Source organism: Acipenser ruthenus, chromosome 15, assembly GCF_902713425.1.
Source record: "Acipenser ruthenus chromosome 15, fAciRut3.2 maternal haplotype, whole genome shotgun sequence".
In the NCBI taxonomy this organism is placed as follows: Eukaryota; Metazoa; Chordata; class Actinopteri; order Acipenseriformes; family Acipenseridae; genus Acipenser; species Acipenser ruthenus.
The window spans coordinates 32,042,155-32,067,493 of record NC_081203.1 but is presented as its reverse complement, the minus strand read 5'-3'; the positions used below and the strand labels follow the sequence as shown (position 1 = coordinate 32,067,493).

The 25,339-nt window shown below is 39.6% G+C and overlaps 2 protein-coding genes across 15 annotated transcripts in view; one reads left to right on the top strand and one right to left on the bottom strand.

Moving 5' to 3' along the window:
* LOC117417015 (apoptosis-stimulating of p53 protein 1) overlaps positions 1-16,076 on the top strand; it is a 44,151-nt gene extending 28,075 nt beyond the window's left edge. For 6 of the 13 annotated variants that reach the window (XM_034905718.2, XM_034905720.2, XM_034905728.2 and 3 more), the window contains 14 exons: positions 988-1,089; positions 2,792-2,966; positions 4,209-4,405; positions 4,785-4,949; positions 5,496-5,688; positions 7,016-7,177; positions 9,607-9,755; positions 10,050-10,575; positions 10,959-11,728; positions 11,963-12,100; positions 12,444-12,595; positions 13,277-13,443; positions 13,809-14,008; positions 14,627-16,076. In XM_034905718.2, the coding sequence (XP_034761609.2) occupies positions 988-1,089; positions 2,792-2,966; positions 4,209-4,405; positions 4,785-4,949; positions 5,496-5,688; positions 7,016-7,177; positions 9,607-9,755; positions 10,050-10,575; positions 10,959-11,728; positions 11,963-12,100; positions 12,444-12,595; positions 13,277-13,443; positions 13,809-14,008; positions 14,627-14,668 (3,138 nt within the window). In that variant the 3' untranslated portion in view covers positions 14,669-16,076. The remainder of the gene's footprint in view (positions 1-987; positions 1,090-2,791; positions 2,967-4,208; positions 4,406-4,784; positions 4,950-5,495; positions 5,689-7,015; positions 7,178-9,606; positions 9,756-10,049; positions 10,576-10,958; positions 11,729-11,962; positions 12,101-12,443; positions 12,596-13,276; positions 13,444-13,808; positions 14,009-14,626) is intronic. The other 7 variants (XM_058987951.1, XM_058987959.1, XM_058987953.1 and 4 more) reach the window with 7 other exon arrangements.
* Positions 16,077-16,263: 187 nt separating this feature from the next.
* Positions 16,264-25,305, bottom strand: LOC117422349 (zinc finger FYVE domain-containing protein 21-like). Of its 2 annotated transcripts, XM_034037265.3 has the most exons (8): positions 25,018-25,305; positions 22,828-22,878; positions 22,125-22,293; positions 20,731-20,806; positions 19,645-19,736; positions 19,055-19,108; positions 17,488-17,618; positions 16,264-17,194 (listed from the first exon to the last, which is right to left on the bottom strand). In XM_034037265.3, the coding sequence occupies exons 1-8, from the start codon at positions 25,141-25,143 to the stop codon at positions 17,159-17,161; spliced, it is 735 nt and encodes a 244-aa protein (XP_033893156.1). In that variant the 5' UTR covers positions 25,144-25,305; the 3' UTR covers positions 16,264-17,158. The 2 variants fall into 2 exon arrangements, with proteins under 2 accessions (XP_033893156.1, XP_033893157.1); XM_034037266.3 differs by lacking the exon at positions 19,055-19,108 and having other exon boundaries at positions 25,018-25,302.
* Positions 25,306-25,339: the final 34 nt, after the last annotated feature.

The window sequence follows — 25,339 nt, the reverse complement described above, 5'->3', positions numbered from 1 at the left end:
ATTTGTCTTGCATAAAGGACTTGTGCTCGTTGCCACACAATGACAGGAGATAAGTAAATCCTGGGATTTCCTGTCAAGGGAATAATGGCATTTCCAGTTTCAGAACAGCAGCATCAGCTTGATGTTATGAATTGGAAAGTCACTGGTGACACAGGGAGATGTACTGAGATATGTTTATATTGACACAACGAATTTACTCTGTGCTTTAGTGACTTCACACAGAGATCTACATCTTGAGTAGAGAGCTGTTTCATTCATGCAAAAAAATAACTAATGAAGTATTACAGGTACCTAACTGTGTGATGTACAAATACCTTGTACATTTGATCCAAATGATCCTACATACATGCTGTAAGAACACATTTTGAATTCTGTAGCTGGGCAGACTGAACCTTATGATTGTACTGCTGTTCAGCATAGCTGAGTTCTGGAATTCCTTTGGTCTCTAACTCCCACGGCGTGGGGAATTTTGCTGCCAGATGTCCTTGAATTGAAAGGTATTTTCATGCTAACTTGTTATTAATGAAACAAAGTTACCGGAATACCAAACAAGACATGTGCTCTGAACTGGGTAGTTGTTTTCACAAACTGATGTTTAAGCATTACCAGCTATTCTAAACTGCATTAAAACACAAATCGTTCCAATCTTGGTTGCAGTCTTAGATAAACAGTCACACTTTTCATGCAGTTTTGTTTGGCAGCGTGACAAGGCCTTTGGCACAGAACGAAATACGCATAAAGAAAACAATCCTTGCTTTGCAATTTCGGCCACATAAACTGCTGTAGAAGAATTTAGCTTGGTACGAGTCATTTAAATGAATTCTATCGAAATTACTGCCTATCGGGTTTGTTTAGTGTCTCTCCACATTGATAGTGACCCTGTGCAGCACAGCATGATGTTGTGGTAAAGTGGTACAGTCCAATGGCTTCAGATCCCAAGCAGTCCTGGAAGGTAATGACATGTCTTGCCTTCTCTGCTGTGCACAGGTTGGGAATCCTCGTGCGGAGCTCACTCTTTCAGAGCTCCAGGAAATGGCCACAAGGCAACAGCAGCAGATTGAGGCTCAGCAGCAGATGCTCGTTGCTAAGGTATGTTGTCTAATTATGAATTATTTACATAGAAAATATCAGTTTGGATCAAGAACCAGGCATGGATAATTGTAGCTTGACAGCGGGTAGAAGTTCACTGCTATGTACTTTTTGTGTTGTAGGTATTTCCCAGTTGAGATTGCTTTTGTGTCTCTGTTATTACTGTGCTGATGGATTACATCCACAGGGGGTGGTTCAGAATTGAATTGAAGCCAGTCATCACACTGGGGAGTCTTCTCCGCTAAAACCAGAGCCAAGAGTGCAAGGAACTGGAAGCAATAACGGTGTATATTGCTTTATCAAATTACTGTTAGAACACATCTTTCTGCAAGAGATTTTTGAAGGGCAGTTTTGGACCAGCTCTCACCCCCCCTCCCCCATTTGCCTTACTGTACAGTTTCTTTGTTAACTTAAAAAGAATATGTGAATTGTAAGATATTTTTACTTGATGATTGGAGCTTATAGCAGGGAATCATTTTTTGAAATCTCACAAAAGCATACAGCAACATGGCTGTCAATATTCACTTTTCTTGGAGACCACCATTCAGATACTTTTAGATGACAGCAATGTGTGATTCGTAGATCGAACAAATTTTTCCTAAGAAAACATTCCCTGGAAGACTTTAAATACCCCAGGGGATACGTTTTGGGATCTGTTGATTCGAGAGGGTGTAGCTGTTGTTCCCAGTGATCATATTAAGTAGATGACGACTCTGACAAAGGAACTGCTTCCGGCTTCCAGATCCACGGCTGAACAATGTGTTCCCATAACCAATTCAGATACACACTACTTCCAGCGTCCCATTACTACACCATTGCTGCATCATTTTATTAATACAGGAATTAATATTAACACATGGTCACATATGATTAAGGTGGTGTAAATGCTTAGTACGGTATAATCAATTACTGCTGTTTAGATTTGATGAGACAGTTTGTTTTATTAGCTGTTTTTGAGCAGACTTTTTAGAAAGTTTTGGATGAAAAATCATTAAAATACCAATTTAACATTGGGCACTTTTCATTAACCTTAAAATCCAAACCAATTATTATTGATTGATTGATTGATTGCTTAACTTAATGTATTCTTATTCGTTCACTGAGTTTTTTTTCTTATCTTGGGAGGGTTAAATCCTGTGCTTCCCAGTGTTTGTTTTTTTGGGGAAATGTAGTCATGGAGGGTTGGGATCCATTTTACAACAGCAGGAAAGGGTTGCAAGCAGCAGGAAATCAGATTGGCAGGAAGTAGAGTGGATGTATTGAGAGTTAGTGGCTCAGTCTGAAGTGCGTAGTGTGTACGTGAAGCACAAAGGGTAAGCATAACAAAGCTTTTTGTGAAGGTGTTTTTTTTTTCTAGTTTGTGCATTTTAATGTTTGGCAGGGAAAACTTTTGAACTTTTATGAAGTATGTTTCCTGGATTTATATTTGGTTTGGAGAGTTTTTTTTTGTTTTTTTTTATTGGTATGATTTTACATCGGACGACCGGCTAGCCTTAACTTGTGAGACAGTTTGTTGATTGGTATTTTGGGTTCTGCATTGACATATGTAGACCTTTGTTGGATTAGCAGAAGTAAATGGTTATTTTGGGTTATAATTTGGGTTTATTTCCGAAATTTGTTTGCATGGTGAATTACTGTGAACCTTGTAGACGCAATATGACATTATCAATCAGGATCACTCTACTCCCTTTTTATATTCCAGGAACAACGTCTTCGGTACTTGAAACAGCAGGAGCGGCGGCAGCAGCAGTCCATTTCAGAGAGTGAGAAGCTTCAGAAGCTGAAAGAAAGAGTCGAAAACCAAGAGGCCAAACTGAAGAAGATCAGAGCGATGAGAGGACAAGTGGATTATAGCAAAGTCATGAATGGCAATCTGTGTACGTACACTGTTCTATTGAACACAAACATTTCAGTCTTGAGACATGGACGAGAAATTCAGTGCAGTTTATCTTGAAGGGGTGGGGGGGGTAAAGTTTGCGATTTTTGAGACTGTAGTTTTGTGATGGCATGATGTCTTCTGCTGGGGTAGCTTAGCTAGCAAACACTGATCTCGAGAGCAGACATCGAAACACAACTGCTGGAGGGGAGTGTGCTGCTGTTTTACATCCCTCCTATCCCAGCAGGTTATAAAATGCCAGAAAGATCAAGCAGAATGGCAAATAGAGGGTATGGAATAGTATTTATTACTGAACTAGTAAAGTACTGTATACAGTTTCAGCATGGCTTACTGAGCTGTGCTGGGAAGCATAAAAGTGTTTCATGAAAAGGGCTTTTTATTTTTTTTCCCCAGACCTCTAAGGGGAAAGGGGGTAGCTACAGCTGTGCTGAGTACAATCCCAGCATTACTCATAATCCCTGCAGCTCTTTGTTTTACTTTGATTCAGATCCTTCCTCTAGCCTATGAGGTCTCGGCGTGTTCTATTCTTAATCTCATCTCCGTGTGTGTATTTTTGTTTGTGCCTAATGTTTTTGAAAGATCATATAACTTTATGTAGCAAGGTTTGTGCATCCAGAAATACCTGGGAATTGTAATTTGAAAACTAAAATGCAGTGTTGTCCAGGTATTTATGTTCAGGATGCGGAAGGAGAGGTACTGGCTGTAGGGAAGCCTGGTGTATTTAAAAGCCAATGCTACTAGATACTGAAGGAGATCTGTACAGACAGTGCATGTTAATAGAGATTCTGCAGCTTTAAGAGATAGAACATCAAAGTTTTAAACTTTTTACCCTCCTAAAAAGTTTGTTTTGTCAGCTGCTTGGTCCTAATCTCGTATCTATTGTGTTTCAACCCTTTGACACAATACTGTATTTTGTTAGTGGTTATCAGGATTTGCACAGAGAATTGGGCTGGGCAGGTTACAGTTTTTGTAGGAATATATGAATTCACTATAGAAACATGAGCGTGCAAACCATGATGACAAAAAGCTGCTGTCGTTCAAAGGTGTTTCGGTAAATGCTCTTGGCAGACAGACCAAGCAAAATGTCCAAACATTGTGCTTACTGATTTTTATCCTTTTTGCGTCTCAGTTATCAATATTGACCTTAGATTATTATCAAAGCACTAGAATCCAGTGTTTTTTTTAGCTGTTCCATGTTGCATTCTAATTCTGTTTTTGACAGCAGCGGAAGTGGAGCACATTAACGCCATGTTTCAGGAGAAGCAGCTCGAGCTACAGTCGGCCGTGCTGAAGGTGGACCAGCTGAGCCAGCAGCTGGAGGACCTCAGGAAAGGGAAGCTGAGTGGATTCCAGTCATTCAATGGGCAGGTGACGGGGGCCGCAGCACTGGAGCTGAAGAAGCTCTACCAGGAGCTGCAGGTACAGTACAGCGCTGCTGCTCAGGAGATGGGAACGCTTTAGGGTTGCAGTCCAGGGAATATTTATCAGTATTACTCAAGTACGCTGTAAGTAACACAAGATTTTTTAATCGTAACATCTTAAATGTACTCTATGCTGTACTGTTATTTCCAGGTGAAGTAGCCTCAAAAATTATACAGTAAAAGATTATGTATTGGAAGGGGATTTGTAATAAATTGATCAGTTTGTATTAATCCCAAATAGCCATATTGGGCAAAAACAGTTGAGGTGTAGCAGCTCAGTAGCTTCTTATTTTTATGAACTTTAAAAATCGGAAGCATTTAGGTATAAATGGAGCCGTTTGAGTGACTTGGCATGTATGGATTTTTGTGGTGCTCAGATCCGCAACAAGCTGAACCAGGAGCAGAATAGCAAGCTTCAGCACCAGAAGGAGGCTCTGAACAAGCGCAACATGGAGGTGTCCATGATGGACAAGCGCGTCAACGAGCTGAGGGACCGGCTCTACAAGAAAAAAGCTGAGGCACGTCAAAAAGAAAACATCCCTGTAAGATCAGATCATTCAAGAGCTGGGTTTAATATTCCTTAAAAACATTTTCTGTCCCTCTACGATACTGTCTCCTTAATATATTGAGCTTTGTGAAACTAGATAGGTATCTTAATTAAGTGTATTCAGGGGTCAGGATACATTCTTCAGCTCTATGTGGTTAGTAATTTGAGGAGGTTTCAATTCTACCCGTTCCATTAGTAAATGTGCTGTTACAACTGTTGCAACAACCATGAGGACTAAAAGCTATTGTTGTTCAGTGGGATTTGATTGAATTTAGACAGCGCTCTGCGGGAAAATAATTGCATTTAATAAGTTGACATAAGTAAATTGTGTGGGTTCTGGACCCACACTGTGTAGTTTTATGACTGTAAACTAGCTTTTGCACCTATTATTATGAATACACTAATACTGGTAATCAGGATGAAGTTTTTTCATTCCATTCAGTTTTGTTGTCCTTTCTTTTGTTGATTTTGTTCCCTTTTTGTTTTTGACTTCCTCTATGCATGCTGTTCAGTTCATCCTGGCTTTCTCTTCTTCCTATAGTTAAATCGGATTAACGGGATACCCTCTCCTCAGCCAGTCCCTGCTCATTCAGGCCGTGTGGCGGCCGTAGGGCCTTATATCCAAGTCCCTGCTCCTGGCAGACCCGAGGGGAGCTATCACATTCCAGGAGACCCGGTCAAGCCGCAGTCCCTCACTGTCTCGGGCAGCACTAGCCATGCCAGATCAAAGTCAGGTAAGTCCTGACGCTTCTTCAGAGGCCTATTGCTCTTCTGTACTCTTTGATCTGCTATTTAGTTTCGCTTGTTTAATTTGTTTATTTATATATTTAGCTAAATGCATGCACCTGACTAAATTTGTGACACAATCTTAGTGTGTATGTGTTTCTCTCCCAAGAAATGTAGCTATCTGTTTAGGTTACATCCATATATAATCTTGTATTTCTTCTAAAACCAAGGCTATGAAATGGCAGTGTATTTAAATCTAGATTTACACCAGGAATATTTATTTGAGATTGCAAGACAGTTTGTGGTAATGGAATGTGTATGTATTGGTTATCTTATCTACACTATTCTTTCATTATAAGTGACTGCTTAGGAGGTAAATACAGCTATAGCAATGTACATGCATTGCACATTTACCCCCATTTTGAGTTCCATGTTTGAATTGCAATCTGGCAGATGAGAGTTGGACATATAAAATTTAGGTCATTCAAAAGAGCATCCATCTAACCTGCATGTCTGCCAATAGAGCCTTAGGGTAGAGTGAAGCAATGGAACATGTGATTGGTATAAAACAGCAAATACAGGGGTATGTCCAACTACTGCAGATGGTGAACAAACAGCAGTCACATGGAAAGGCACTGCAGAGAACAGAGGATGTACTGACATAGTACATCCAGAGAATGTACTGACATTGTAACACTGAGTAAAAACATTCGGAGAGATTCATGGAGTTCTTCATTATAGTTACAGAATAAATATCCAAGAGTCTCAGGATCACACTGGCCTGTCAATGGGTGAAATAGAATTGCTGGTAAACACAAGTGTCTGAACATACCTTTGATCCCCAGGCACACCCTGTTTCTCATTGTATTGTAACGCGGGCTGGTGTATTTACCGTCATTGCATTTCGGTTTCCACACTACTGTGAAACTTGTTCTCATGAAATAAGTGTGCAATACCTGTAATTAAAGGTGGATACCTTCAGCTCATCATGATGTACAGTAATTAAGGATTTTTTCAAAGACAGTTAATCATAAAAGCGTTTGTTCTCATTATAATAGAAGCTTGCAGTTGGATACTGTGTACGGTGTAATGGGATGACTGTCCCTGTGTAGTAACTTCATATTTTAAAGCTTGAAATAATGTTCGATTTCTGCCTACAGTATTCCTCTTGTTCCATGCTGTTTTTTGTATTGTCATTGTCTGTTCTTGCTGTGTTTTTCATTGTATTTTTATATCTCTTTATTATTTATTTTCCTCCTGTCCTTTTTTCTTTTTCTTTTCTATTCTTTTTTTTTTTTTTGGACTGCTGGCTCTGCCATGGCTTATCTCATGCAGAGACAGACGGTCGATGGTTGAAAAAATCTCCAGGTACCTGGAAGGTTTCTGATTTAGACATCATAGTGGATCCTGTCTTGTCAACTCCCACTGCATCTCTGCAGTCTCCAGATCACAGATATACCCACATGGCATCCTCTTCTCTGTCTGACACACTGTCCTGTGAGTCTGCAGGTTCACATCTGGGTGTAAGGGGAAATGAACCTTTATCAGGCATAACAAACAAACCAAGAAACAGATTCAGACTGCTTGCAATAAAAGCTGCTGAGAGTCTGGGCAGGGGGTTGCTAGCACCAAGCACCAAATCCCACCCCCCCTCAAAAAGCATATGGGAAATCATTTGTGTTTTATTCAGAGTGAATAAGTTATTATGCAGTATGGTAGCACTGTAACAGTTTTTTAAATGACTAGCCTTGATGATATAGGGATTAGGTTACTGGTAGTTTCCGGCAAACCGTAATAAATCTGCCTTGTCTTGTTTGTTCCTGAATTTTTGCTGATAAGGTTCACTTTACAATCCTTTTCTGTTTTTTTTTTTTTCATTCGGAGTGTGCTCTGAAATGCAGTCACATTTCCATTTGGAAAGTTTAATCATAGTAATGTGCTGAGTCTGTCACTCACTAACTTGCTTCCACATTCACACAGCAAGTCAAAACCAGATCAGTGTGCCACAGTAACACACAGCTCCAGCATGTCCAGTTTAAGCATTCCTTCCTGTCTTATTGCTTGGTTTGCTGTGGGCAATATCAGCTGGGAAGAAAAGAGACTTGCTAACTGCATTTTGATGCTTTACTGTCAACTCTTAAACAACACTGTTTGTGAATGTTTCTGTAACTCGCCAAACATCCCTGCAAGGCCGCCTCTTTACCCATAAAGATAATGTGCTGCTTTTGTGTTTGACTTTCTTATGTATAGTAGCATATTAATAAATGACATAACATTTCCAGTAGTTTTAATTGCGTTGTGGCACATACAGTTAGCTTCTTCCTTGAGGGTAATCCAAGGAAATCTCTGTTGTGGTGGACAGCACAGAACTGTTTTACTGAAGAAAAGATTTCTTTAAATGGGCCAGAGCTTGCAGGTGTTTAAAAAACGTGACTCAAGGACCACGTGTGTTTCATGAGGAGACTCCATGGCCTCCTAGTGCTGGGATGCTGTACCCCAACCGGAGTGGGCACACACGTCGTGGTTCAGTGGTGGTGTTTTTTTTTAGTTTGACGTTCTTCTAATAGAAACTCAAACACTGCTTTAGATATGCTTTGTGATGTACGACGATTTCATTCTTAGTTTGTTTAAGGAATGTTGCCCACCTTTAAAACACGACTACTAAATACAGGAAGCAAAAAGGAGGCAGCATTCAATAGTACATGTGTACAGATAGACAATGGACCTGTAATGTTTCTTAGGGTTACTGTCCAGTGGTTATGGAGTTAATTTATTCTGCCTGGCTTTAGAAAATTTGGCTTTATGTATTTGTAGTTTATAGTACTAAGGAAATATAGTTGGATTTAATGGCATAAGACTTGTCAAATGGTACTCTTGTGTGGTGTGGTGTTGCGCATGTGATTGAAAATCACAATTCTATACAAGAGGAGCACAGTAATCAGATGCACTGCTGCTGCCCTCTTTGATACGAAATCAGCCTCCTCCCCCTTTTGCATGAAAGTTTAATAAGCAGAGTGGTAATTGCCATCTTACCTCTAATTGGTACACTGTAAGCAACATGTCTTCAAATACACACGTGCTTTATTAGTTAGGCTGCTGGGTTAGAAAAAACAAGCAAGGAATCATTAATAAATCTATTACTATGAAAATGTAAATTGTGCTTGCAGTAAGAAAAAGATTTGTTTAGGCATATTGGCTGTGTTTTTAGATTCTGATTTATCTTACTGAATTAATGCAATCTGTACTCATTAGTGTGTGTGTGTGTGTGTGTTTGCAATCATTTATTTCTTATTAATCAGTAATTCAAACCTGTTCATCAACAACCATGTTAGTGGAAGCTTATCTGCAGTACCGTGTTTGCAGCACAAGGAAAGATTCACAATCAGAAAAAGTTTCAATCATGTGGAAAACATTTGCTGCCTTTTTAAATAATCTTGAGTCAAAACCCTAAGCAATACATAACATATTGAGCAACTTAATGCTGGTTTTGTACTTCTGTAGAATGATGAGTCAAATCTAGCCTTTGAATTGGCTATGAATTGCAAGAATATTTCTAATTTAATGACTCTCTATAACAGTTTATTCAGGCTATGGTTTATTAAATTCAAATGAATCATTTGTATTTAATTAAATGCATAAAGATCTGTTAAGTCTTTTTCATGGAACATACTAGATGAAGTGGGTCCTCCCTTGGCAACAAGACCATAAATAGGCTTCTTCTATCTGCATGCAATCGGGTTAATTCTGCTTTAATGACGATTTATACAGTTAAGCTTATGAAAAGTAAATCAATTGTTGAGTTGGGGAGAAATGAGGGTCAGCCTGTTGACAAGATTTCACTTAAGTTACAACGTGTTCCTGTCAGAAATTGTCTTGAAAGAACAATGATTTTATAAAACGAATAAATGTTTGTCTCTTTCGTTTAGCTAATGATGCAAACTGGCCCACCCTTAACAAGCAGGGGTCCCTCTCCACAATGAAAGGATCACACGTTGACTGGAAGGAGTCCAGTATGGACACGGCTCTCAAAGCTGGGCAGAGTCCGCCTGTACCCAGCACACAAGCCAGCGAGAAGGTAGGCAGCTTCTATTCACTTCCATTTCTACTCCTGCTTTGCTAACGTTTTGTACTATTAAGTATTTCATAATTGCAAATATTTCTTGAAAGAACATCGCTACACTAAATAAATGATATGTACTGTATTGGAAAGTGTTACCACTCCAGAATACAATGTGAATCTGCATTATTTTCAAGATGTACCAACATCATAATTTATAATAATAAATACAAATATTAATTTTAAATATAAATATATTTGTTTGAATATATTTATATATCCATGCCAGTTGTGGTTGTCATTCATTTGTAGGGTATAGATCCTGGAAAGGTACCACCATATGTGCCTAACGTATCTAAACAGCTGCAACAGAATTACGGGACCTACCCCAGTCCTGTCCTAACGGGGGCCGGTTCTACAAGCTCTCTGGAAAGAAGAAAGGACGCCAGTCTGCCGAGACCCGGCTCGAACCCGCCCAACTGGCAGAGACCCGGCCCTCCGGGACCGTCTGCGACCGTCTACCAGCCCGGGTCCGGGTCTTTGCCTGGGTCTTCTCAGCAGATTCAGCACAGAATCTCGGTGCCGCCGAGCCCCTCCTACCAGCCAGGCAGCTCGCCCGTGTTCCCACCCGGGGACAACAGACCTGATCCTCCGCTAGCTGTGGCGGTCAGACCTTTCCTTACAGACAAGGGCTCCCGGCCTCAGTCTCCAAGGAAAGGTCCCCAGACAGTCAATTCCAGCTCTATATACTCCATGTACCTTCAGCAAGCTACGCCACCAAAGAGCCATCAGCAGAACATCTACAGCACCTTAAGCAAAGTACCAGCAGTCAAAGCAGGTATGGAGATAAATGTGTGTTTGGTTTTGATATATTGCTTTTATCTGGAACAGCTCAAAGGGAATAACCTAGATCCATTTGTATCCATACCACAGCTGGGATTGTAGAAACTGTGTCAATTGTACTAATAATAAGAATCTTAAAGCGTATTCATCGCAGCATTTTGCGACTTGTAAGGAATCCATCAAAGCACTTTGCCAATGCAATCAAGTTATATAGGGCTGGCAAGGTAAGGTAGCACAGGATGGAAGCACGTGCTTCATTTTATGAAACAGTCAATCTTTTGTATTATTCAGAATAAATGTTTTTAATTTATTTTTTTGCTGAACAAACCATGGTCATGTCTCTCGCTCACTTTGTCCATCTTGTTCATTCTTCTGCAGTTTATGGAAAACCAGTGTTGGCACCCAGTTCGGCCCCCCCGTCGCCACTGCCTTTCCTTCAAGGGCCGCCCTACCCCTCACCTCAGCCTCCGTCTCAGGAGGACGGTGTTGACCAGGAGATTGAGCTGGAGAACCCGCCCCCTCCTCCCCCCGGAGAGGGGAACCACAGCGTGGACAACATCCACCGGCCGCTCAGCCCCACCAAGCTCACCCCCATCGTGCACTCCCCCATGCGCTACCAGAGCGATGCCGACCTGGAGTTTCTGCGGAAAAAGCTGGCCAATGCCCCACGGCCGCTGAAGAAGCGCAGCTCCATCACGGAGCCTGAGGGACCCAGCGGGCCCAACATCCAGAAGCTGCTCTACCAGCGCTTCAACACGCTGGCAGGGGGCATGGAGAGCACCGGCACCCCCTTCTACCAGCCCACCACAACGCCCGACTACATGGGAGGGGTGCTGGCTGACGTGGACAACGGGAACCTGCCGGAGCCTACCGCAGTCATCCTGCCGCCCGCCAGCCAGCTCCCCTCCCCCTCCCCCTCCCCGGAGTCACAGCTCCCCTCTTCGGACGCCAACGACAACGATCTGCTTTCACCTCCCACGGAGGAGCTGACCACTGACGATGCCAACCAGCCCGCCGGCACCACCGAAGACAGTAACAACAACCCCGCCACAGTCCCCGAGCAGCTGCCCAGCCCCATCCCCGAGGTCAGCTCTCCGGAGGAGGCTGATGACCTTCCCCCGCCCCCGGGACTCCCGCCACAGCCCCCTGTGAGTGAACAACGCATTGACACTGCCTGGTCAACCCCTAGAAAAGTAATAAAGAGGTTTATAGTGAGCACCATCCTCCCCCCCCCCCCCCCCCCCCCCCCCCCATCATACTTATTAACTTCAGTGCCCGTAAAACAGATTAGTATTATAGAGCTTGAAACAGCCTTCTGGTGTAAGTTTGTTTTGCTTTCTATGAAACTGCTTTTAAACTCTACCCCCTAATTGGAACTGCAGGTAAAGCGTACCAATTTAAAGAAGCCCAATTCTGAGCGCACTGGCCACGGACTGAGGGTGAAATTCAATCCCCTGGCTCTTCTCCTTGATGCTTCCTTGGAAGGGGAATTCGACTTGGTGCAAAGAATTATCTATGAGGTAAAGTCCTGCAATCACAATTGAAACTATTCAAAAAAAAAAATTGAGCAATATACGATTACTTGCTATTGATGATTTAACTCTTTTGGCACTAAGTTTAATTGCAAAAAGTCAACATTACTGTAACTAATTACAATATTTTCAGTGTGTTATATGGAGATGAGTCACACAAATGATACAGGACCGGCGGGCTAGCTGGTCGGCTGTATTGAGTGGAGATATTTCTCCTGGATCTCTTCACAGGTTTGCAGTGTTTAGTGTTAACACTGGGGACAGGCCCTGATTGTGTGCATTTATCCAGTGGGCTTGGTCTTCTCTGAACACTTCTTCTTTTAACTCGTAGTTGCTGTGCTCTTCCCAGGTTGAAAACCCCAGCACCCCTAATGATGAAGGTATAACTCCACTACACAATGCAGTGTGTGCGGGTCATCATCACATTGTGAAATTCCTGCTGGATTTTGGAGTAAATGTCAATGCTGCTGACAGTGATGGATGGTGAGTTTTTGTCTCAATACAGAAAGCCTGTGCGTCAAATAATACACATACTGTGTATGTACACCAGACAAACTGTATGGGGAAAAATATGAGCCTGTTGAAACTGTTTTACTGCTATTCTGTTGTATGATCCATGAAAATACTTTAAATCTAAATGTCCGTGTTGAAGAAAATGTTTTCCCAAAGGTAGAGAAATACATTCCCTAGACTTTAAAATTGGAACAAATAATTATATGTTAGACAGAGCAGCGCACACTGGCCATTATGAACAAAAAGCAGACAGGTATTCATTTCAGTTCACTTGACAACTTAATATATGTTTTGGTTAAGAAAAGACCATTCATTTGACTAAACCATGCATTTAGTGCACAATGAGAAGAATTATGCCCACTAACAGTTGGTTTCCAGTTAGCGTTGGGAAAACTCTACAACTGACTTATTTTTTTTGTGTGTGTTTTATGATGAATGCAATGGGTTGTTTTTTTTGACACGTTTGTTAAACTGGAGGAGTTTGAAGATTAGATACAACATATGAATACATAAATAGTTACAGTGGGCATGCAACTAAAAACATTATTTTTTTTGTAAAAAAGCTAAATACAGGGGTTTGATGGCTTTTGTCTGAGTACCAGGTACTAGGTAGGACAGAGGTTTAGTTTGAATTGCTTGATTTTCTTCCAGGACACCATTGCACTGCGCTGCTTCTTGTAACAGTGTTCACCTCTGCAAGCTGCTGGTTGAATCTGGAGCAGCGATTTTTGCTTCGACTATTAGTGACGTGGAAACGGCTGCAGACAAGTGTGAGGAGATGGAGGAGGGCTACATCCAGTGCTCCCAGTTCCTCTATGGTAGGCTTAACGCAACTGTCAAGAAATTTGAACTGAAGTCCCTTTTTTGTTCTGGTAGGAAAGTGGACACCAGAGGCCTTTTATTAGTGCGTTTCAGACTGATGTTACAGCCTCAGGGAGCACTTTCTACTGCCAGTAACATTAGCAATAGCCCCTGAGGTAATGTATATGATTCATGCAAAAAGTAGTTTTTTACAATCTCTGATAACCCTTCAAATCAAGTCATAACTTAAAAATCACCCTTCCTACAGCTAAACCCGAGATTATTTAATTGTGCAATAATCATTTTCATATATCCGTCGTGCATGGTTTGCAAGCGCAGTCTCTTTTAAAGCGTTGTTTTGATGTTGCTCTGCTCCTCTCAGGAGTACAGGAAAAGATGGGAGTGATGAACAAAGGCACAGTGTACGCACTGTGGCAATACGAAGCCCAGAACAATGACGAGCTCTCTTTCCGGGAAGGAGATGCCATCACCATTCTGAGGCGCAAAGATGACAGTGAGACCGAGTGGTGGTGGGGGCGCCTCAATGACAAGGAAGGCTATGTCCCTCGCAATCTGTTAGGGGTGAGTGCTGTGTATTATATTTGTTTAGCCTCTACTGAGTTAAAGTGGGTACAGTTGCTGGCCAATACTGCCCTACATAGTTAGCGTTTGCCATGATATTGATGTTTTTGTTGTGTGAACTGTTTTTTTTTTTTTTAAATACCTTATGAAACTAGCATCTCAGCATCATAGAGATCGATCTATCTATCTATCTATCTATCTATCTATATATATATATATACACACACACACACACACATTACAATTCAGAATCCACATGGAGCAGTTGTGAGTTATATTTCTGTGGCTGCCTGACCATTTCTGATCCTATTTTGGTGTGTTCTGTTGAAGAGTAAAGCTTGTGGATGAGGTGTTCTTTTGAAGGTTAAGAAGAAAAAAAACAATAAGACTTACAACTTGGAATTTTGAGTCAAGTCATTAAGCTTATTTAATTGATGCCAGGCATCACAATTTTTTTTTTGTTTTTTTTTACACATCTTAAAGGATGCAACGAACGGTAACTGAAAGCCACATTGTTTTTGTTTCTTAACTCAAAGCTGCAACGCTTAAGAGTTGACTTTTTAGACAGCATGGCTTTACCCATTCATCAAATGTTTTTTTGTTTTGTTTTTTTTGCAGCTGTACCCAAGAATAAAGCAGAGACAACGTTCCCTGGCATAAAATCCAAGTAGCGTCAGAAACGACTGCAATTGTCATTGAAATAACTGGAATTGTAAAGAGCACACACTGGAGACATTCTCTTCAAGAAACATCTCGCCAGGAAACAAAATAGCTGCTGTCATTTTCAACAAAGTGGTGCTGTTCTCCTGACCATGGGCAGTGTTTTAAAACAAATCACTTTATAAATCACAAAGAACTTCTCATTGCAGGTTTTGTTTTGAACACTAAAGTTTCTGGCAAGCATATGTAGGTGTTTTTTTGTTTTGTTTTTAAAACATATACAGAATCCGTTCAGTTGAAGCAGTGCTTCAGCATTAGGCAGACCAGACTTTGAAGAGTTGTGTTTGTTCTGCTGCATTAGGTGTCTGTCTGGTTTCAGTGCTGTTTTACTGAAACCCCAGAATGAAAGAATTTTGCTTTTAAATACTGCCCAGATTCTCTCAAAGGAACACAGAGACTGCCCTGATTGGTGTAAAAGAAACAGGACTGTGCAGGTGAAGTTTAGGGCTTTTGTGACTTAGAAAAGAGGGGTAAGGTAGTCTTAACACAGTATTGCTATTTAATGGTTTTAGTGTAAAGCCAAGTAAGCATGTTAAACACGGCTCATTATTCTCAAAATGTAATGTTCTGAAGCTAAGTACGTTGGAGGATCGACTTGCTAATGCAAGACATGGAGTCTCTCTTTGATCTCCGGGTAAGCTATAGCAAAGGCAGGAAAGAATGAATTGATGCATGTTTGATTGGGTGACCTTGAGGAAGGTAGACAATTGGTGAGTGATTGCAATATGTATTAAAGCTGGATTTAAAATAAAAATGTTTAAAAAGAATATGAAGAGGAATAGATTATTTTGTGCCAGATAGTAAGTTTGGGTGCTGTTTATTTATTGGGAGGACTGGGTCCTCTGAAGAGAAGTGGGTGTCAGAGGTAAAATCAAAAGAATGGGAATGTAGAGTAGTTTCTACAGAGGTCAGTCCCTGTGTTCCTAGTAATATCAATGTCAGGGGATTGATGCAATAACTATAACACTTTTGTGCAAGAGAACAGAGCACTTCTAAATATAGCAAATAGTTAATGCTTTTATATAAAAGACTGTTTCATGGATATTTTCCATATGAGCTATACAATTGCATTTTACAAATGTCTGTTCTGGAACAGCCTCTGACTTGCTTTTTCATCTTTTAAAGTCTTGTGTAATTTCTACCCATCCAAAGCAGTGCTGTAAACAGCTTAACCACTGTGGAGTATCAATGTAAATATTGTGATAAGTATCAGAAGTGAAGAGGTGTTTGACAATGGATCTGCTGTATGAATATGTAACTGAACTGCAGTTTCTGTATAGCATACAGATACACTACTTAAGCAACATGCAATGTAAACGTGCACAATAAAGCAATGCCATGGCATGAAGGTTGGTATCGCACTGTTTGTATTTTAAAATCTACCAGGACAAGGTAAACACCCACGCATTGGTTAACATTTAAATAGAACAGTAGTCAGAATTTGAGATGAATAACCTAAAAGCAATTTAACTCATTCATGTTTCCTAGAGCACAATTAAAACAAGAGAACTAAAAATGTGCCCTCAACACAAGACTCAAATGCAGGCACTTAAAATGCCTTTTTTTATTAAAGAAAGATGTACACACAATAAAAACAGCTCTCCATTTGTACAGGTGAAGCAGATCTATTTACAGTCTCTAATGACCACGATTAGGAACCATTAAACAATGCAACACAATTCACTCAAGCCACAAACCCGTAACTGGCAAACCTCTTAACCATGCCCTTGTCCAAATATTTTAGAACTCAAAACTTGGTAAAAAACACTGTGGAGACTGCAGTTGGGGAAACTAGGAAGACACATATGAGATTTCAACAATCACAAACAATGCAGGCAAAAAGGCCGTACTCATTTGAATGAATTTCCAGCAAGCGCTTTTGTCCCAATGTTTAACCTTTCTCATTGGTACACGACTGAACCTTACATATTCATAGGATGTATACAAATAATTGATTTTAATGCATTGCATTGTGTTCTCTTTCCCTACCCTTTCAGGGAAATAAAACTGTGTATTCTAATCTAATTAATCTGTATAAAGTTATTAGCAGTGCAATATTTCCTTTGAGTTACAATACTTTAATCAATTAACAAAAATGTGTACTTTATCATGTAGGAAAAGAAGTTTACATAAGTGCTACAAAAAACGCAGGGGCATAAAAAAGGTATGTATCCTGTCGTTACGAGTGTTAAAATAGTAATATTTAACCAAATATTTTTACAAAATTGAAAACGTGAGACTACATTTAAAGCATTAATAAACTGTATATATTGCACTAGATCCCCAGAATACTCAATAGTAATCAATTATGTAAATAAAAGGAAGTGGAAAAAAGCAAATAGAGGCATTTTCAAAATACGTGTCAGACTAGAAACAATGTAATACTTGAGCAGCCTTCGTCTTCATGTCAATATATCCGCATCTCAGCTGTCACTGGTCCCGTGATTCATACAGAAGTTTTGCAGCCTACAGGAAGACAAAATTATTAAATGCAGCAAAAATAAACATTTGACATTTACTTAGTGTTGCCTCTTCAGAACATCACAATTTAAAAAACAAAAACAAAAATGAAAGTGGGTTTTTGTTTGAGGCAAGTATTTTTCAATAGTTCTGCTGAGGTGGACTGGTTCCAGTGGTTAGAACAAATGAATACGATCCTGGTTTCAAATACCAGCTCTGCCACAGACTTACTGTATTAAAACAGAAGATCGTGATCACTCAATTCAGTGATTCAATAAAATCAAAATAAAAAAACATACCTTATGCATTGCTACTAGCCAGGCTGAGGCAGTCTTGTTATCTTCTCTGGCATTCAGCTTGAGTTGCTGCAGATCCTGGGATCCTACTGCTTTATACTGAAGCAGCATGCCACTGGCACGAGTGTTACCCCCTACACAGGATTCAGAAACCAGTACAAAATACAGGATTAAAAGTGAACAGAAACATTCTAACAAACCGATTTCTTTACATCATTTAACACAAGAAGTATTCACAGTTTTGTAGTTCAAGTTCTACAAAACTGAAGCCAGGCCTGTAAAATTAGGTTTAACACACAAATGACCAGCTCACGTTATCAAGACATTTTATGAAATAATCAAAGCATGCATAATTCAACTAAAAGGAATGGGATACCAAACAGAAGTCAGGTCTGTAGCTGTGTCTACAAAAGGTGAAAAAAAAAAAAAAAAAAGAAGTGAGGAGTTGAATACTTACTGTACAGAAGGTAACAAATTCACTTAAAGGGTATGCATGGAGATTAAGTAACTATAAACAAAAATGATAAGTAGCAACAGGATCGTGTCTTTTTATATTTAAAACTTCTTACACAACACTTTTTGTATTCACCGATTTTTTTGGGTTTTTTTTGTTCAGAACCATAACATGTAAATAAACATCCAAATTCATACGTTTTTAATATAAATGACACAAAAAAAAACTACACATCTGCTGAGTTCTAAAGTGTGTAAAAGCAACACATCACAGGGATAAAAAGACAACATGCATTGGTTAGTTTTAATGAGATTGCCCAAAGTAGCTGAAGAGTTATTTATAAATCAAATATATTATAATAAGAATAATAAAGCTTCAGTATATTGAACAGGACACTGTAGTAGTGATCAGAAGTTTTAAAAATTAGGAAATTTACAAATTAGCACAGGACCATCCATTATTTATATTTAATCACCTGGCAGTTTTTTCATTAACTTCATATTTATTGGAAAAAACTATGAATTTAAATAGCCTACTGAAGCTGTTCTGGTAAGGAGGTTAGAAAAAAAGTTTGTTTTTTTTTTTGTTTTTTATCACAGGAATTACTAAGAAATAGTTTATTGAAATCGATTTACTTTCTACCAGTCTCTGAATCTATTTGAGAGTTGCCTTTACGAATTGCTTACCATTCTGTTTTTATGATGAAAGTAACCAAGTAAAAAAAGCAAACAACTGGAACTGAACAGTGTGGATGTTAACCACATGGGATTCTTATCTGAGGATCAACTGCATTAATCCAATCAAAATACGCAAGACAACACAAACTATTGCTATGTGCTCCCAAGGACCAAGACACGCTATTTTAAATGTTGCAGGAATGATTCCTTACTAATTAACGGGTAATCAATAATTTGGAGCTCCTAGGTCACGTAGCGGAGACCCCAAGCGGCACGGGAATGACAGATCAAGAGTGGAGCTCAATATGCTTGCTTTCATCCCCTCTCAACTTGCACAACCAGCACGCTGTAAAGGCCAGACAATCTCGTTAAAGCAATGAGATGGAAGGACTAGGAGGCAGCATGGCGAGGGGTTACAGCTCACAATGGCACGGCTGACCTTCAGTAATATATTGACTCTCCAGCAGGCTGGTGTAAGTGTGAATATCTTTTTCTGCAGAGAAGACAGGCAGGCCCAAGACAGTGAGAAAGAAGGATTAGTCCAAGGGGAGTCAAATCAGGAAATTACAGGATGCACGGTTTGTATCCGACAGCAGAATTGTCATATTTTGTAGCCTTGTATACATTTTCATGCAGACCCCAATTCAATTTGCAAGCTATTATATCGTCAATTTTTATCTTAAATAAAATGTACTGTGCTTATTACTGGGAAACCCACAACTAAAGTGAAATCACTCTGAAAACTGCTTAGAATTACATTCAAGACCAATACAATAGAAATTAAAAATGAAATCCTTTTGAAAAATACATTAAAACAAAATAAAAATAAAATGATTTATATGAAAGTAGTAATTATGGATTCAGTAAACCAGAAAATGTAACTTAAAACAGAAATAAAAAAAAAAGCCAGAAGAAAAGGGTCTTTCAATGAATTATGAAAACAATCTGTCTGAAAAGGTAGCAGTGGGTGAGCTATCCACCCTTCATACAATAAAGAGAGTTTTATTAACAGGGTGTACCATGCTTTACCTCCTGGGGCGAACCCCTCTGTTAGGATCTGAAAACTCGAGACACGGGAGAGCTCAACTTCGAAGTGGCTGTCCCCATCGAGAAAGAGATACCTGATGAAGAACGAGTACAAAATGGTACGATCTGTATTAAACGCAAATGAGGATTCAGGGATGGAAATAAGACTATTGCATAGCAGATTCAGTCACGTAATGTAATGTTTTCATCTCAGGGATCTGAGATGAATGAATCAGCTATGCGAGAAGTCTTATTTCCATCCTGGATATGTATTGCATTATTTCAGACAAGTTCCTTCATTTAGCAAATAAAAAACAATTACACATCACATCTGTTTTCTCACCCAAACTGCACAAAAAAAAAAAAATAAAGCTGATCAAAAATGTGTCCCGGCACAGTAATTCTTGCAGGTCAATTTAATGAATATACTGAATTTAAACAGTTAGATCAAGGTTTTTCTTTCAAATCTGTTTAGGTATAATTCTAGCAGATTTTCCATTTCTTTCAAATTAAAAGGCATTGTAATGTGCTTTCCTGGCTGCAATACAGGATGTATCCACCTGAGGGAACCACAACAACACAGTACCTTTATAGTGTTACAATACAAATAACTTGGGAGGGAAAACAAAGTTTGCATCAGCTGCCAACAATACCTTTTGTTTTGTTAGTGCAAAGAACATATATTACACACGTGGAAAGCACAACATTATATTAGCTACTCACCCCCCAAATGAACAGATTACCTGTTTTCTTTAATTAGTTAAGGTTTAGAGTTTGAGATCAACAGGTTTATACAAAAAAAACATTGCAACTCACCACAAAAAAAAAGGAAATCAGGTTAAGTATTGCTTCACCTCTGCAACGTAAAGTGTCAATGTTTTGCATTGCATCATTTATTTATTAAAAAAAAAACAGGCATAGCTGCCGGCCCACTTACAGCAAGTCTGCTTAAAATCCTTGTTCTAACACTATAGCCAAACATATTCAAGATGCGCTTATGGACTGGGATATTTCCCAATGTTTTCATAATATGAACCCCATTACCCTCCGCAGTGAAAAACTAAATTACATTTTTCAAATGTATTTTACCTGTGGTTGTTAGACAGCCGACAGACCATGGATTCCGATTTCTCCGAGGTGCCCAAAGTCACAGTAAAAGTGGCACCTTTGAAACGGGAAAACAAGACAGTAACAGGACAACCAGAGAAGATACAACTGACCCTCCAAAATATAAGGACTTCTTTATTGAACAGGTGGTCCACAAACCCCAGCTGGCATTACCACTTACAGTACCGTAATTAAGCATGAGGACCCAGAAGCCTCTTGGCTAAGGTAATGCAGTAAGCATGTATAGTAACTGAGGGTCTCAGCATGGTTAATGGGAACCACTAGGCCAAACCCTGATTCTACTGGATTCCAAGCAGGTCAGAAAAGCCTTTGGAAAACGGTTTCTGTCCAACAAATATGCACTTTGAAACTGTAGCCAGAAGGCTTGTCATTTTAAAAGGTCTTATCAGAGCACTCAGCCTCTAAAGTTCACCCCTCCACGGAGCCAGTAAATTGATTTGACAGTTCTGAAGGCTGTAAAACCTACAGGCATGTGTACTTTCCATTAAGCGTCATTCATAACAAAAAATAAACCTTTGTTTAGTTGGCAAAAAACAAAATAAATTGGCTCCAAAAATCAGCTTATCTTCATGTGCTGTGTTCCTTAGGGATCAAACAGAAATGTAATACGTTTTTTACGCTGTAGATTGCTTTTGTAGAAAGCATTTGCTAGCGACATTAAGAAACTTTAGTTTCCAGAAACATTGGATTACAAAGTATTTAATAATTACATCAATACAACAACTAAAAGTATAAATCAGGACAAAGTTTATGATTGCAGTACATTGTGCCATGCTGCACTGCCAGGATCCCAGCCCAGTTTCATTTATTTACTTTGCACAAACTCAGTGTTCATTTATGTGTATCATCCATAACTAAATAGTGCCAAACTTGCTAAGTTCAATGACAAATGTTTCAACTATAAGTCTCTCAATGTCTTAATACTCGGGGTAGTAAAGAGAGTAAAGAAACGTAATGCCAACCCTATGTGCAGGAATACCTAGTCATGGTAGAAGAAATGCAAGTCAGTGTTCATTTAAAAATAAAAACATTAAAAATGAAAAAACAGATGAAAAAGAGGGAATTGGTTAATGTCAACTGGAAATGTACTGTGTCTCTGAATCAGAGAAAAAGAACAGAGTAAGGATGAGATAATATGTGGGGGATCAGTTTCTCCCCACAAGATGTTCAGTAAAGCAATAGCTTAACAGGAACCCTCCTAAGAGGCACACAATCATTACACAGTCAGCATACACTTTGAGAGAAACCTGGCCGCTTTACACAAGATCATCTTCATGTCACTGCAGCAGGAGAGAAATACAAATTCACAATACTGACACCTGTAGGAGCCCCAGCCTGCGTTCAGCCATTCTTACCGTTCGTGAGCACTTTGATCTGCTTGTCGTAGAACTCCATCTCCTTCTGTGAGACGAGGCTGCATTCTGCACACTGTCGGACCGGGTCCACAAAGCACATCCGAGGGAGAAGCACTTTCTTACTGCAGCACTTGTCACAGAAACACTTCCCACAGCGCCTACAGTGATGCTGCCAAAGAAAATAAATGCTATTATAATCAAGTCAGTAGAATGTATTTTATTTAAAAAATTACATAGAAAAAAAAACACAACAGTAGAATCCACAGATATCAGGCACCTATATTACAGCTACAACAACATTCTATATGATTTGGGGCAATAAGGGGCAAACATACAAAGCTCAAAAAGTAGGATTGAAAAATTAAACAAAAGTAATGAAATCAAGGCAGGTCTTCAGCATGTTAGTCAATGTGTTAGACACTGCAGACACACAAATGCAAGGTGAACATTCCTACTGGTCTGGATTGATGAGTCACACCATAAGAGGTCACTCCATAAGCACTCTCGTACATCTTTTTAAAATGTGTTGCATTAACATACAGCATGTCAAACACAGTGCTGACAAATCGCTTCATAGCATTCATTTTAAAGATTTGGATTTATTTAAATGCATAGAAACAAAAAAAAAAACTGTATGGATGAATATGTACATAAATACAGGTTGATTTTTTTTAATACATGGCAGTGGCTGACATTATCTTACCTTCCTTGTAAGAAAGTCAAACTTTGTGTCGCACTGCATACATCTTGGGCACTAGACAAAGTCAAAGATATACAAACATTTTTAAATTTCAATTGTCAAAAAAAAAAAAATCTTATAATAAACATTTCCATCAAAAAAAGCTTTGAAAACATTTTTTTAAATTTTTTATTAAGCAGCCTCATTTCAATAAACAGGCTCAACACCCATAGGGCCATGTGGATCCCCCTCCCCACATGACTGGACTGCAGTGCTCTGAAGCTGTGGACATCTGGCAGCAGATACTAGCTTCCTATCACATGGCAGCATTACAGCACATTTTAGGAGAAAAACAAGGGTGTTTACCATTTCACTGCCACATTACAGTGGAAAAGTCACGCAACACATCCTGGTTTTCCTTTATTACAACCAAGAGCAGATCCTGTATAAAGCTTTGTTTTGACAACAGTCGTGATAACCTGCCTTTCAAATGCACATGCAGGACTTGTCACTGTCACTAACAACCCCAGACATGATCAACACTGTCAGTCAAACAAAACCATTGCCTGACTGACTCCATCTGACAGATGAAACTGTCCTAGCAAAACGTAAACATGTACTTGTTATGTAATGCACCCGCTGGTACACAATGAGAAATGTCAGGATCAAACAGTGTTTGTTTTGCAATTTGAGGAGCTATGCAAAGTATGAAATGAAATAGCACAGAACACAAGCTTAATGGAAACAATGTATTCATCTTCCTGTGCTGGATTTCAGGACAGACAGTCTTGACATTCCAGTTGTCTGTATTCAGAACAATATCCTGTTGTCTGTTTTCTGAACAATAACTTTCACTGCATCACACCCACAGGGAAAATGTCAAGGTCTGTTGCCTATTTTAATGCCAAAAACTCCTGAGTCCCTAACACCACTGAAGAACTTTTCTTCAGCAAGTTATTTTGAGGCAATACTTGGACAGCTGAAGCACACCGTTATAGATTTTTAAAATATCCCCAAACCAGCTGTCTAGAACAGAGTCTGTATTATACAATATTATTTACAACCAGACTTTAGGGACTGTATCTTAACTATAAAAACAACAGCAACAAAATGGTTGTCTTGCAGGTACTGAAAATTAAAATAGCATCAAGGAGAGATGTGTCAATCAAAAAATAAACAGCTAAACAAACGAATTACCCATCATATTGCACAGTAGCAGCAGACAGTTACTGAAGTCCGAGTCACAGCAGGGGTGCAACATGTGCTACACTAGCATTTCATCGCTAAACCCTTTAAGCCAATCAGCTTAGAGACACTGTTCACATTGATAATATGTCACTTTCTGCATTGACTTACTGTTTAAATGTGTTTCCATATACGTACTAGAACTAAAACAAAAGGACGCGAGAAAGACTATTGTTCAGTTTAGCAACCCACTAAAGTACATTTTTGAAGTGTGAACTACTGGCGAAAAAAAACACATGGTTCATTATAAAGGAATATTTACGACAAAGGCAGCAAATAAATAATACGTGGTGATCCAATTATTGCGCAATGTTCTGAGTGAGTGACGACATGCCAACAAGTCCTAAATTTGCTTAAAAGTTTGCCACACCCATGCACGGTTTAGGACACTCACCATTCCCTTAAATAGTTGTGCTTGTAAATTAGATGTATGGAAGTCTTCTTTGGTGAAGTTACAAACCAACATATAACAACATCAGACTTGTTTCCCTACACAGCAACGTGCATGTATGTCTTGCAATGTTAAAAACTTATCACTGTCAGCTGGGACTTTTGTGTTCGTTCGTTCTGTGAACAACAAACGTTTTTGCATTGCTGAACTTAAGGGCGCTTTTATCTTATAAACCACTTGCTTCGTACTGTTAATGTTTAGTCACAGTAAAAGCATTCATGTACACTACGTTTATTATAAAAAAAACATATCATTAATACCCTGTGCGTGTGTCAGGTATACGACTACACTGTTCAGGTCTTTACCAAACAGTAAAATAAAATACGCTTCATCATGACGAAAAATGCATATAAACCTTCAAACGAGCACATATTTGATCTTGTTTGCTGGGGTTTGTTTTTTAAGGGACGGGTCATCTCCACCAGCTACAAAAACACAGACATAATACGTGGCCACCTGATTCTGCGCGTCGGCGTATGCACTCAACTCCACAACCCTCTCTCCGGGGCAAGCCTCACCTCTTTGTCTGGCACCCACTGCGGCTCGTCCAGCGAGAAGGGGCTGCTGAAGGCTCCGTTCTCCGGTATCATACGAAGTCCGCTCGGACTGCGGACCAGCTTTTTGCCATCAGGCACGGAGGACATTTTTTTTTTAGCAAAAGTCACTCGCCACCTCCCACACCTCACAACGCTTGCAAACTGCCAGCGTCTCGGGCCAATTGAAAAAACAAACAGGGCTCACTCCCCAAAAACGTGACCATTTTATTGATTGACAGATCAACAACCAATTCCTATCTTTGTTTGGAGTTCTAGACCCAGTCCTTGGTGGCTTGTCATAATG

What these genes read in the sequence shown, in the direction of transcription:
- LOC117422349 (XM_034037265.3), bottom strand. Translation starts at nt 25,143, where the DNA reads ATGTCCTCCGTGCCTGATGGCAAAAAGCTGGTCCGCAGTCCGAGCGGA. An exon ending in TTGACTTTCTTACAAGGAAG is followed by an intron (nt 22,294 to 22,827) that starts GTAAGATAATGT and finishes TTTCTTTGGCAG; the next exon opens with CATCACTGTAGGCGCTGTGG. An exon ending in AGAGGGGTTCGCCCCAGGAG is followed by an intron (nt 19,109 to 19,644) that starts GTAAAGCATGGT and finishes TCTTCTCTGCAG; the next exon opens with AAAAAGATATTCACACTTAC.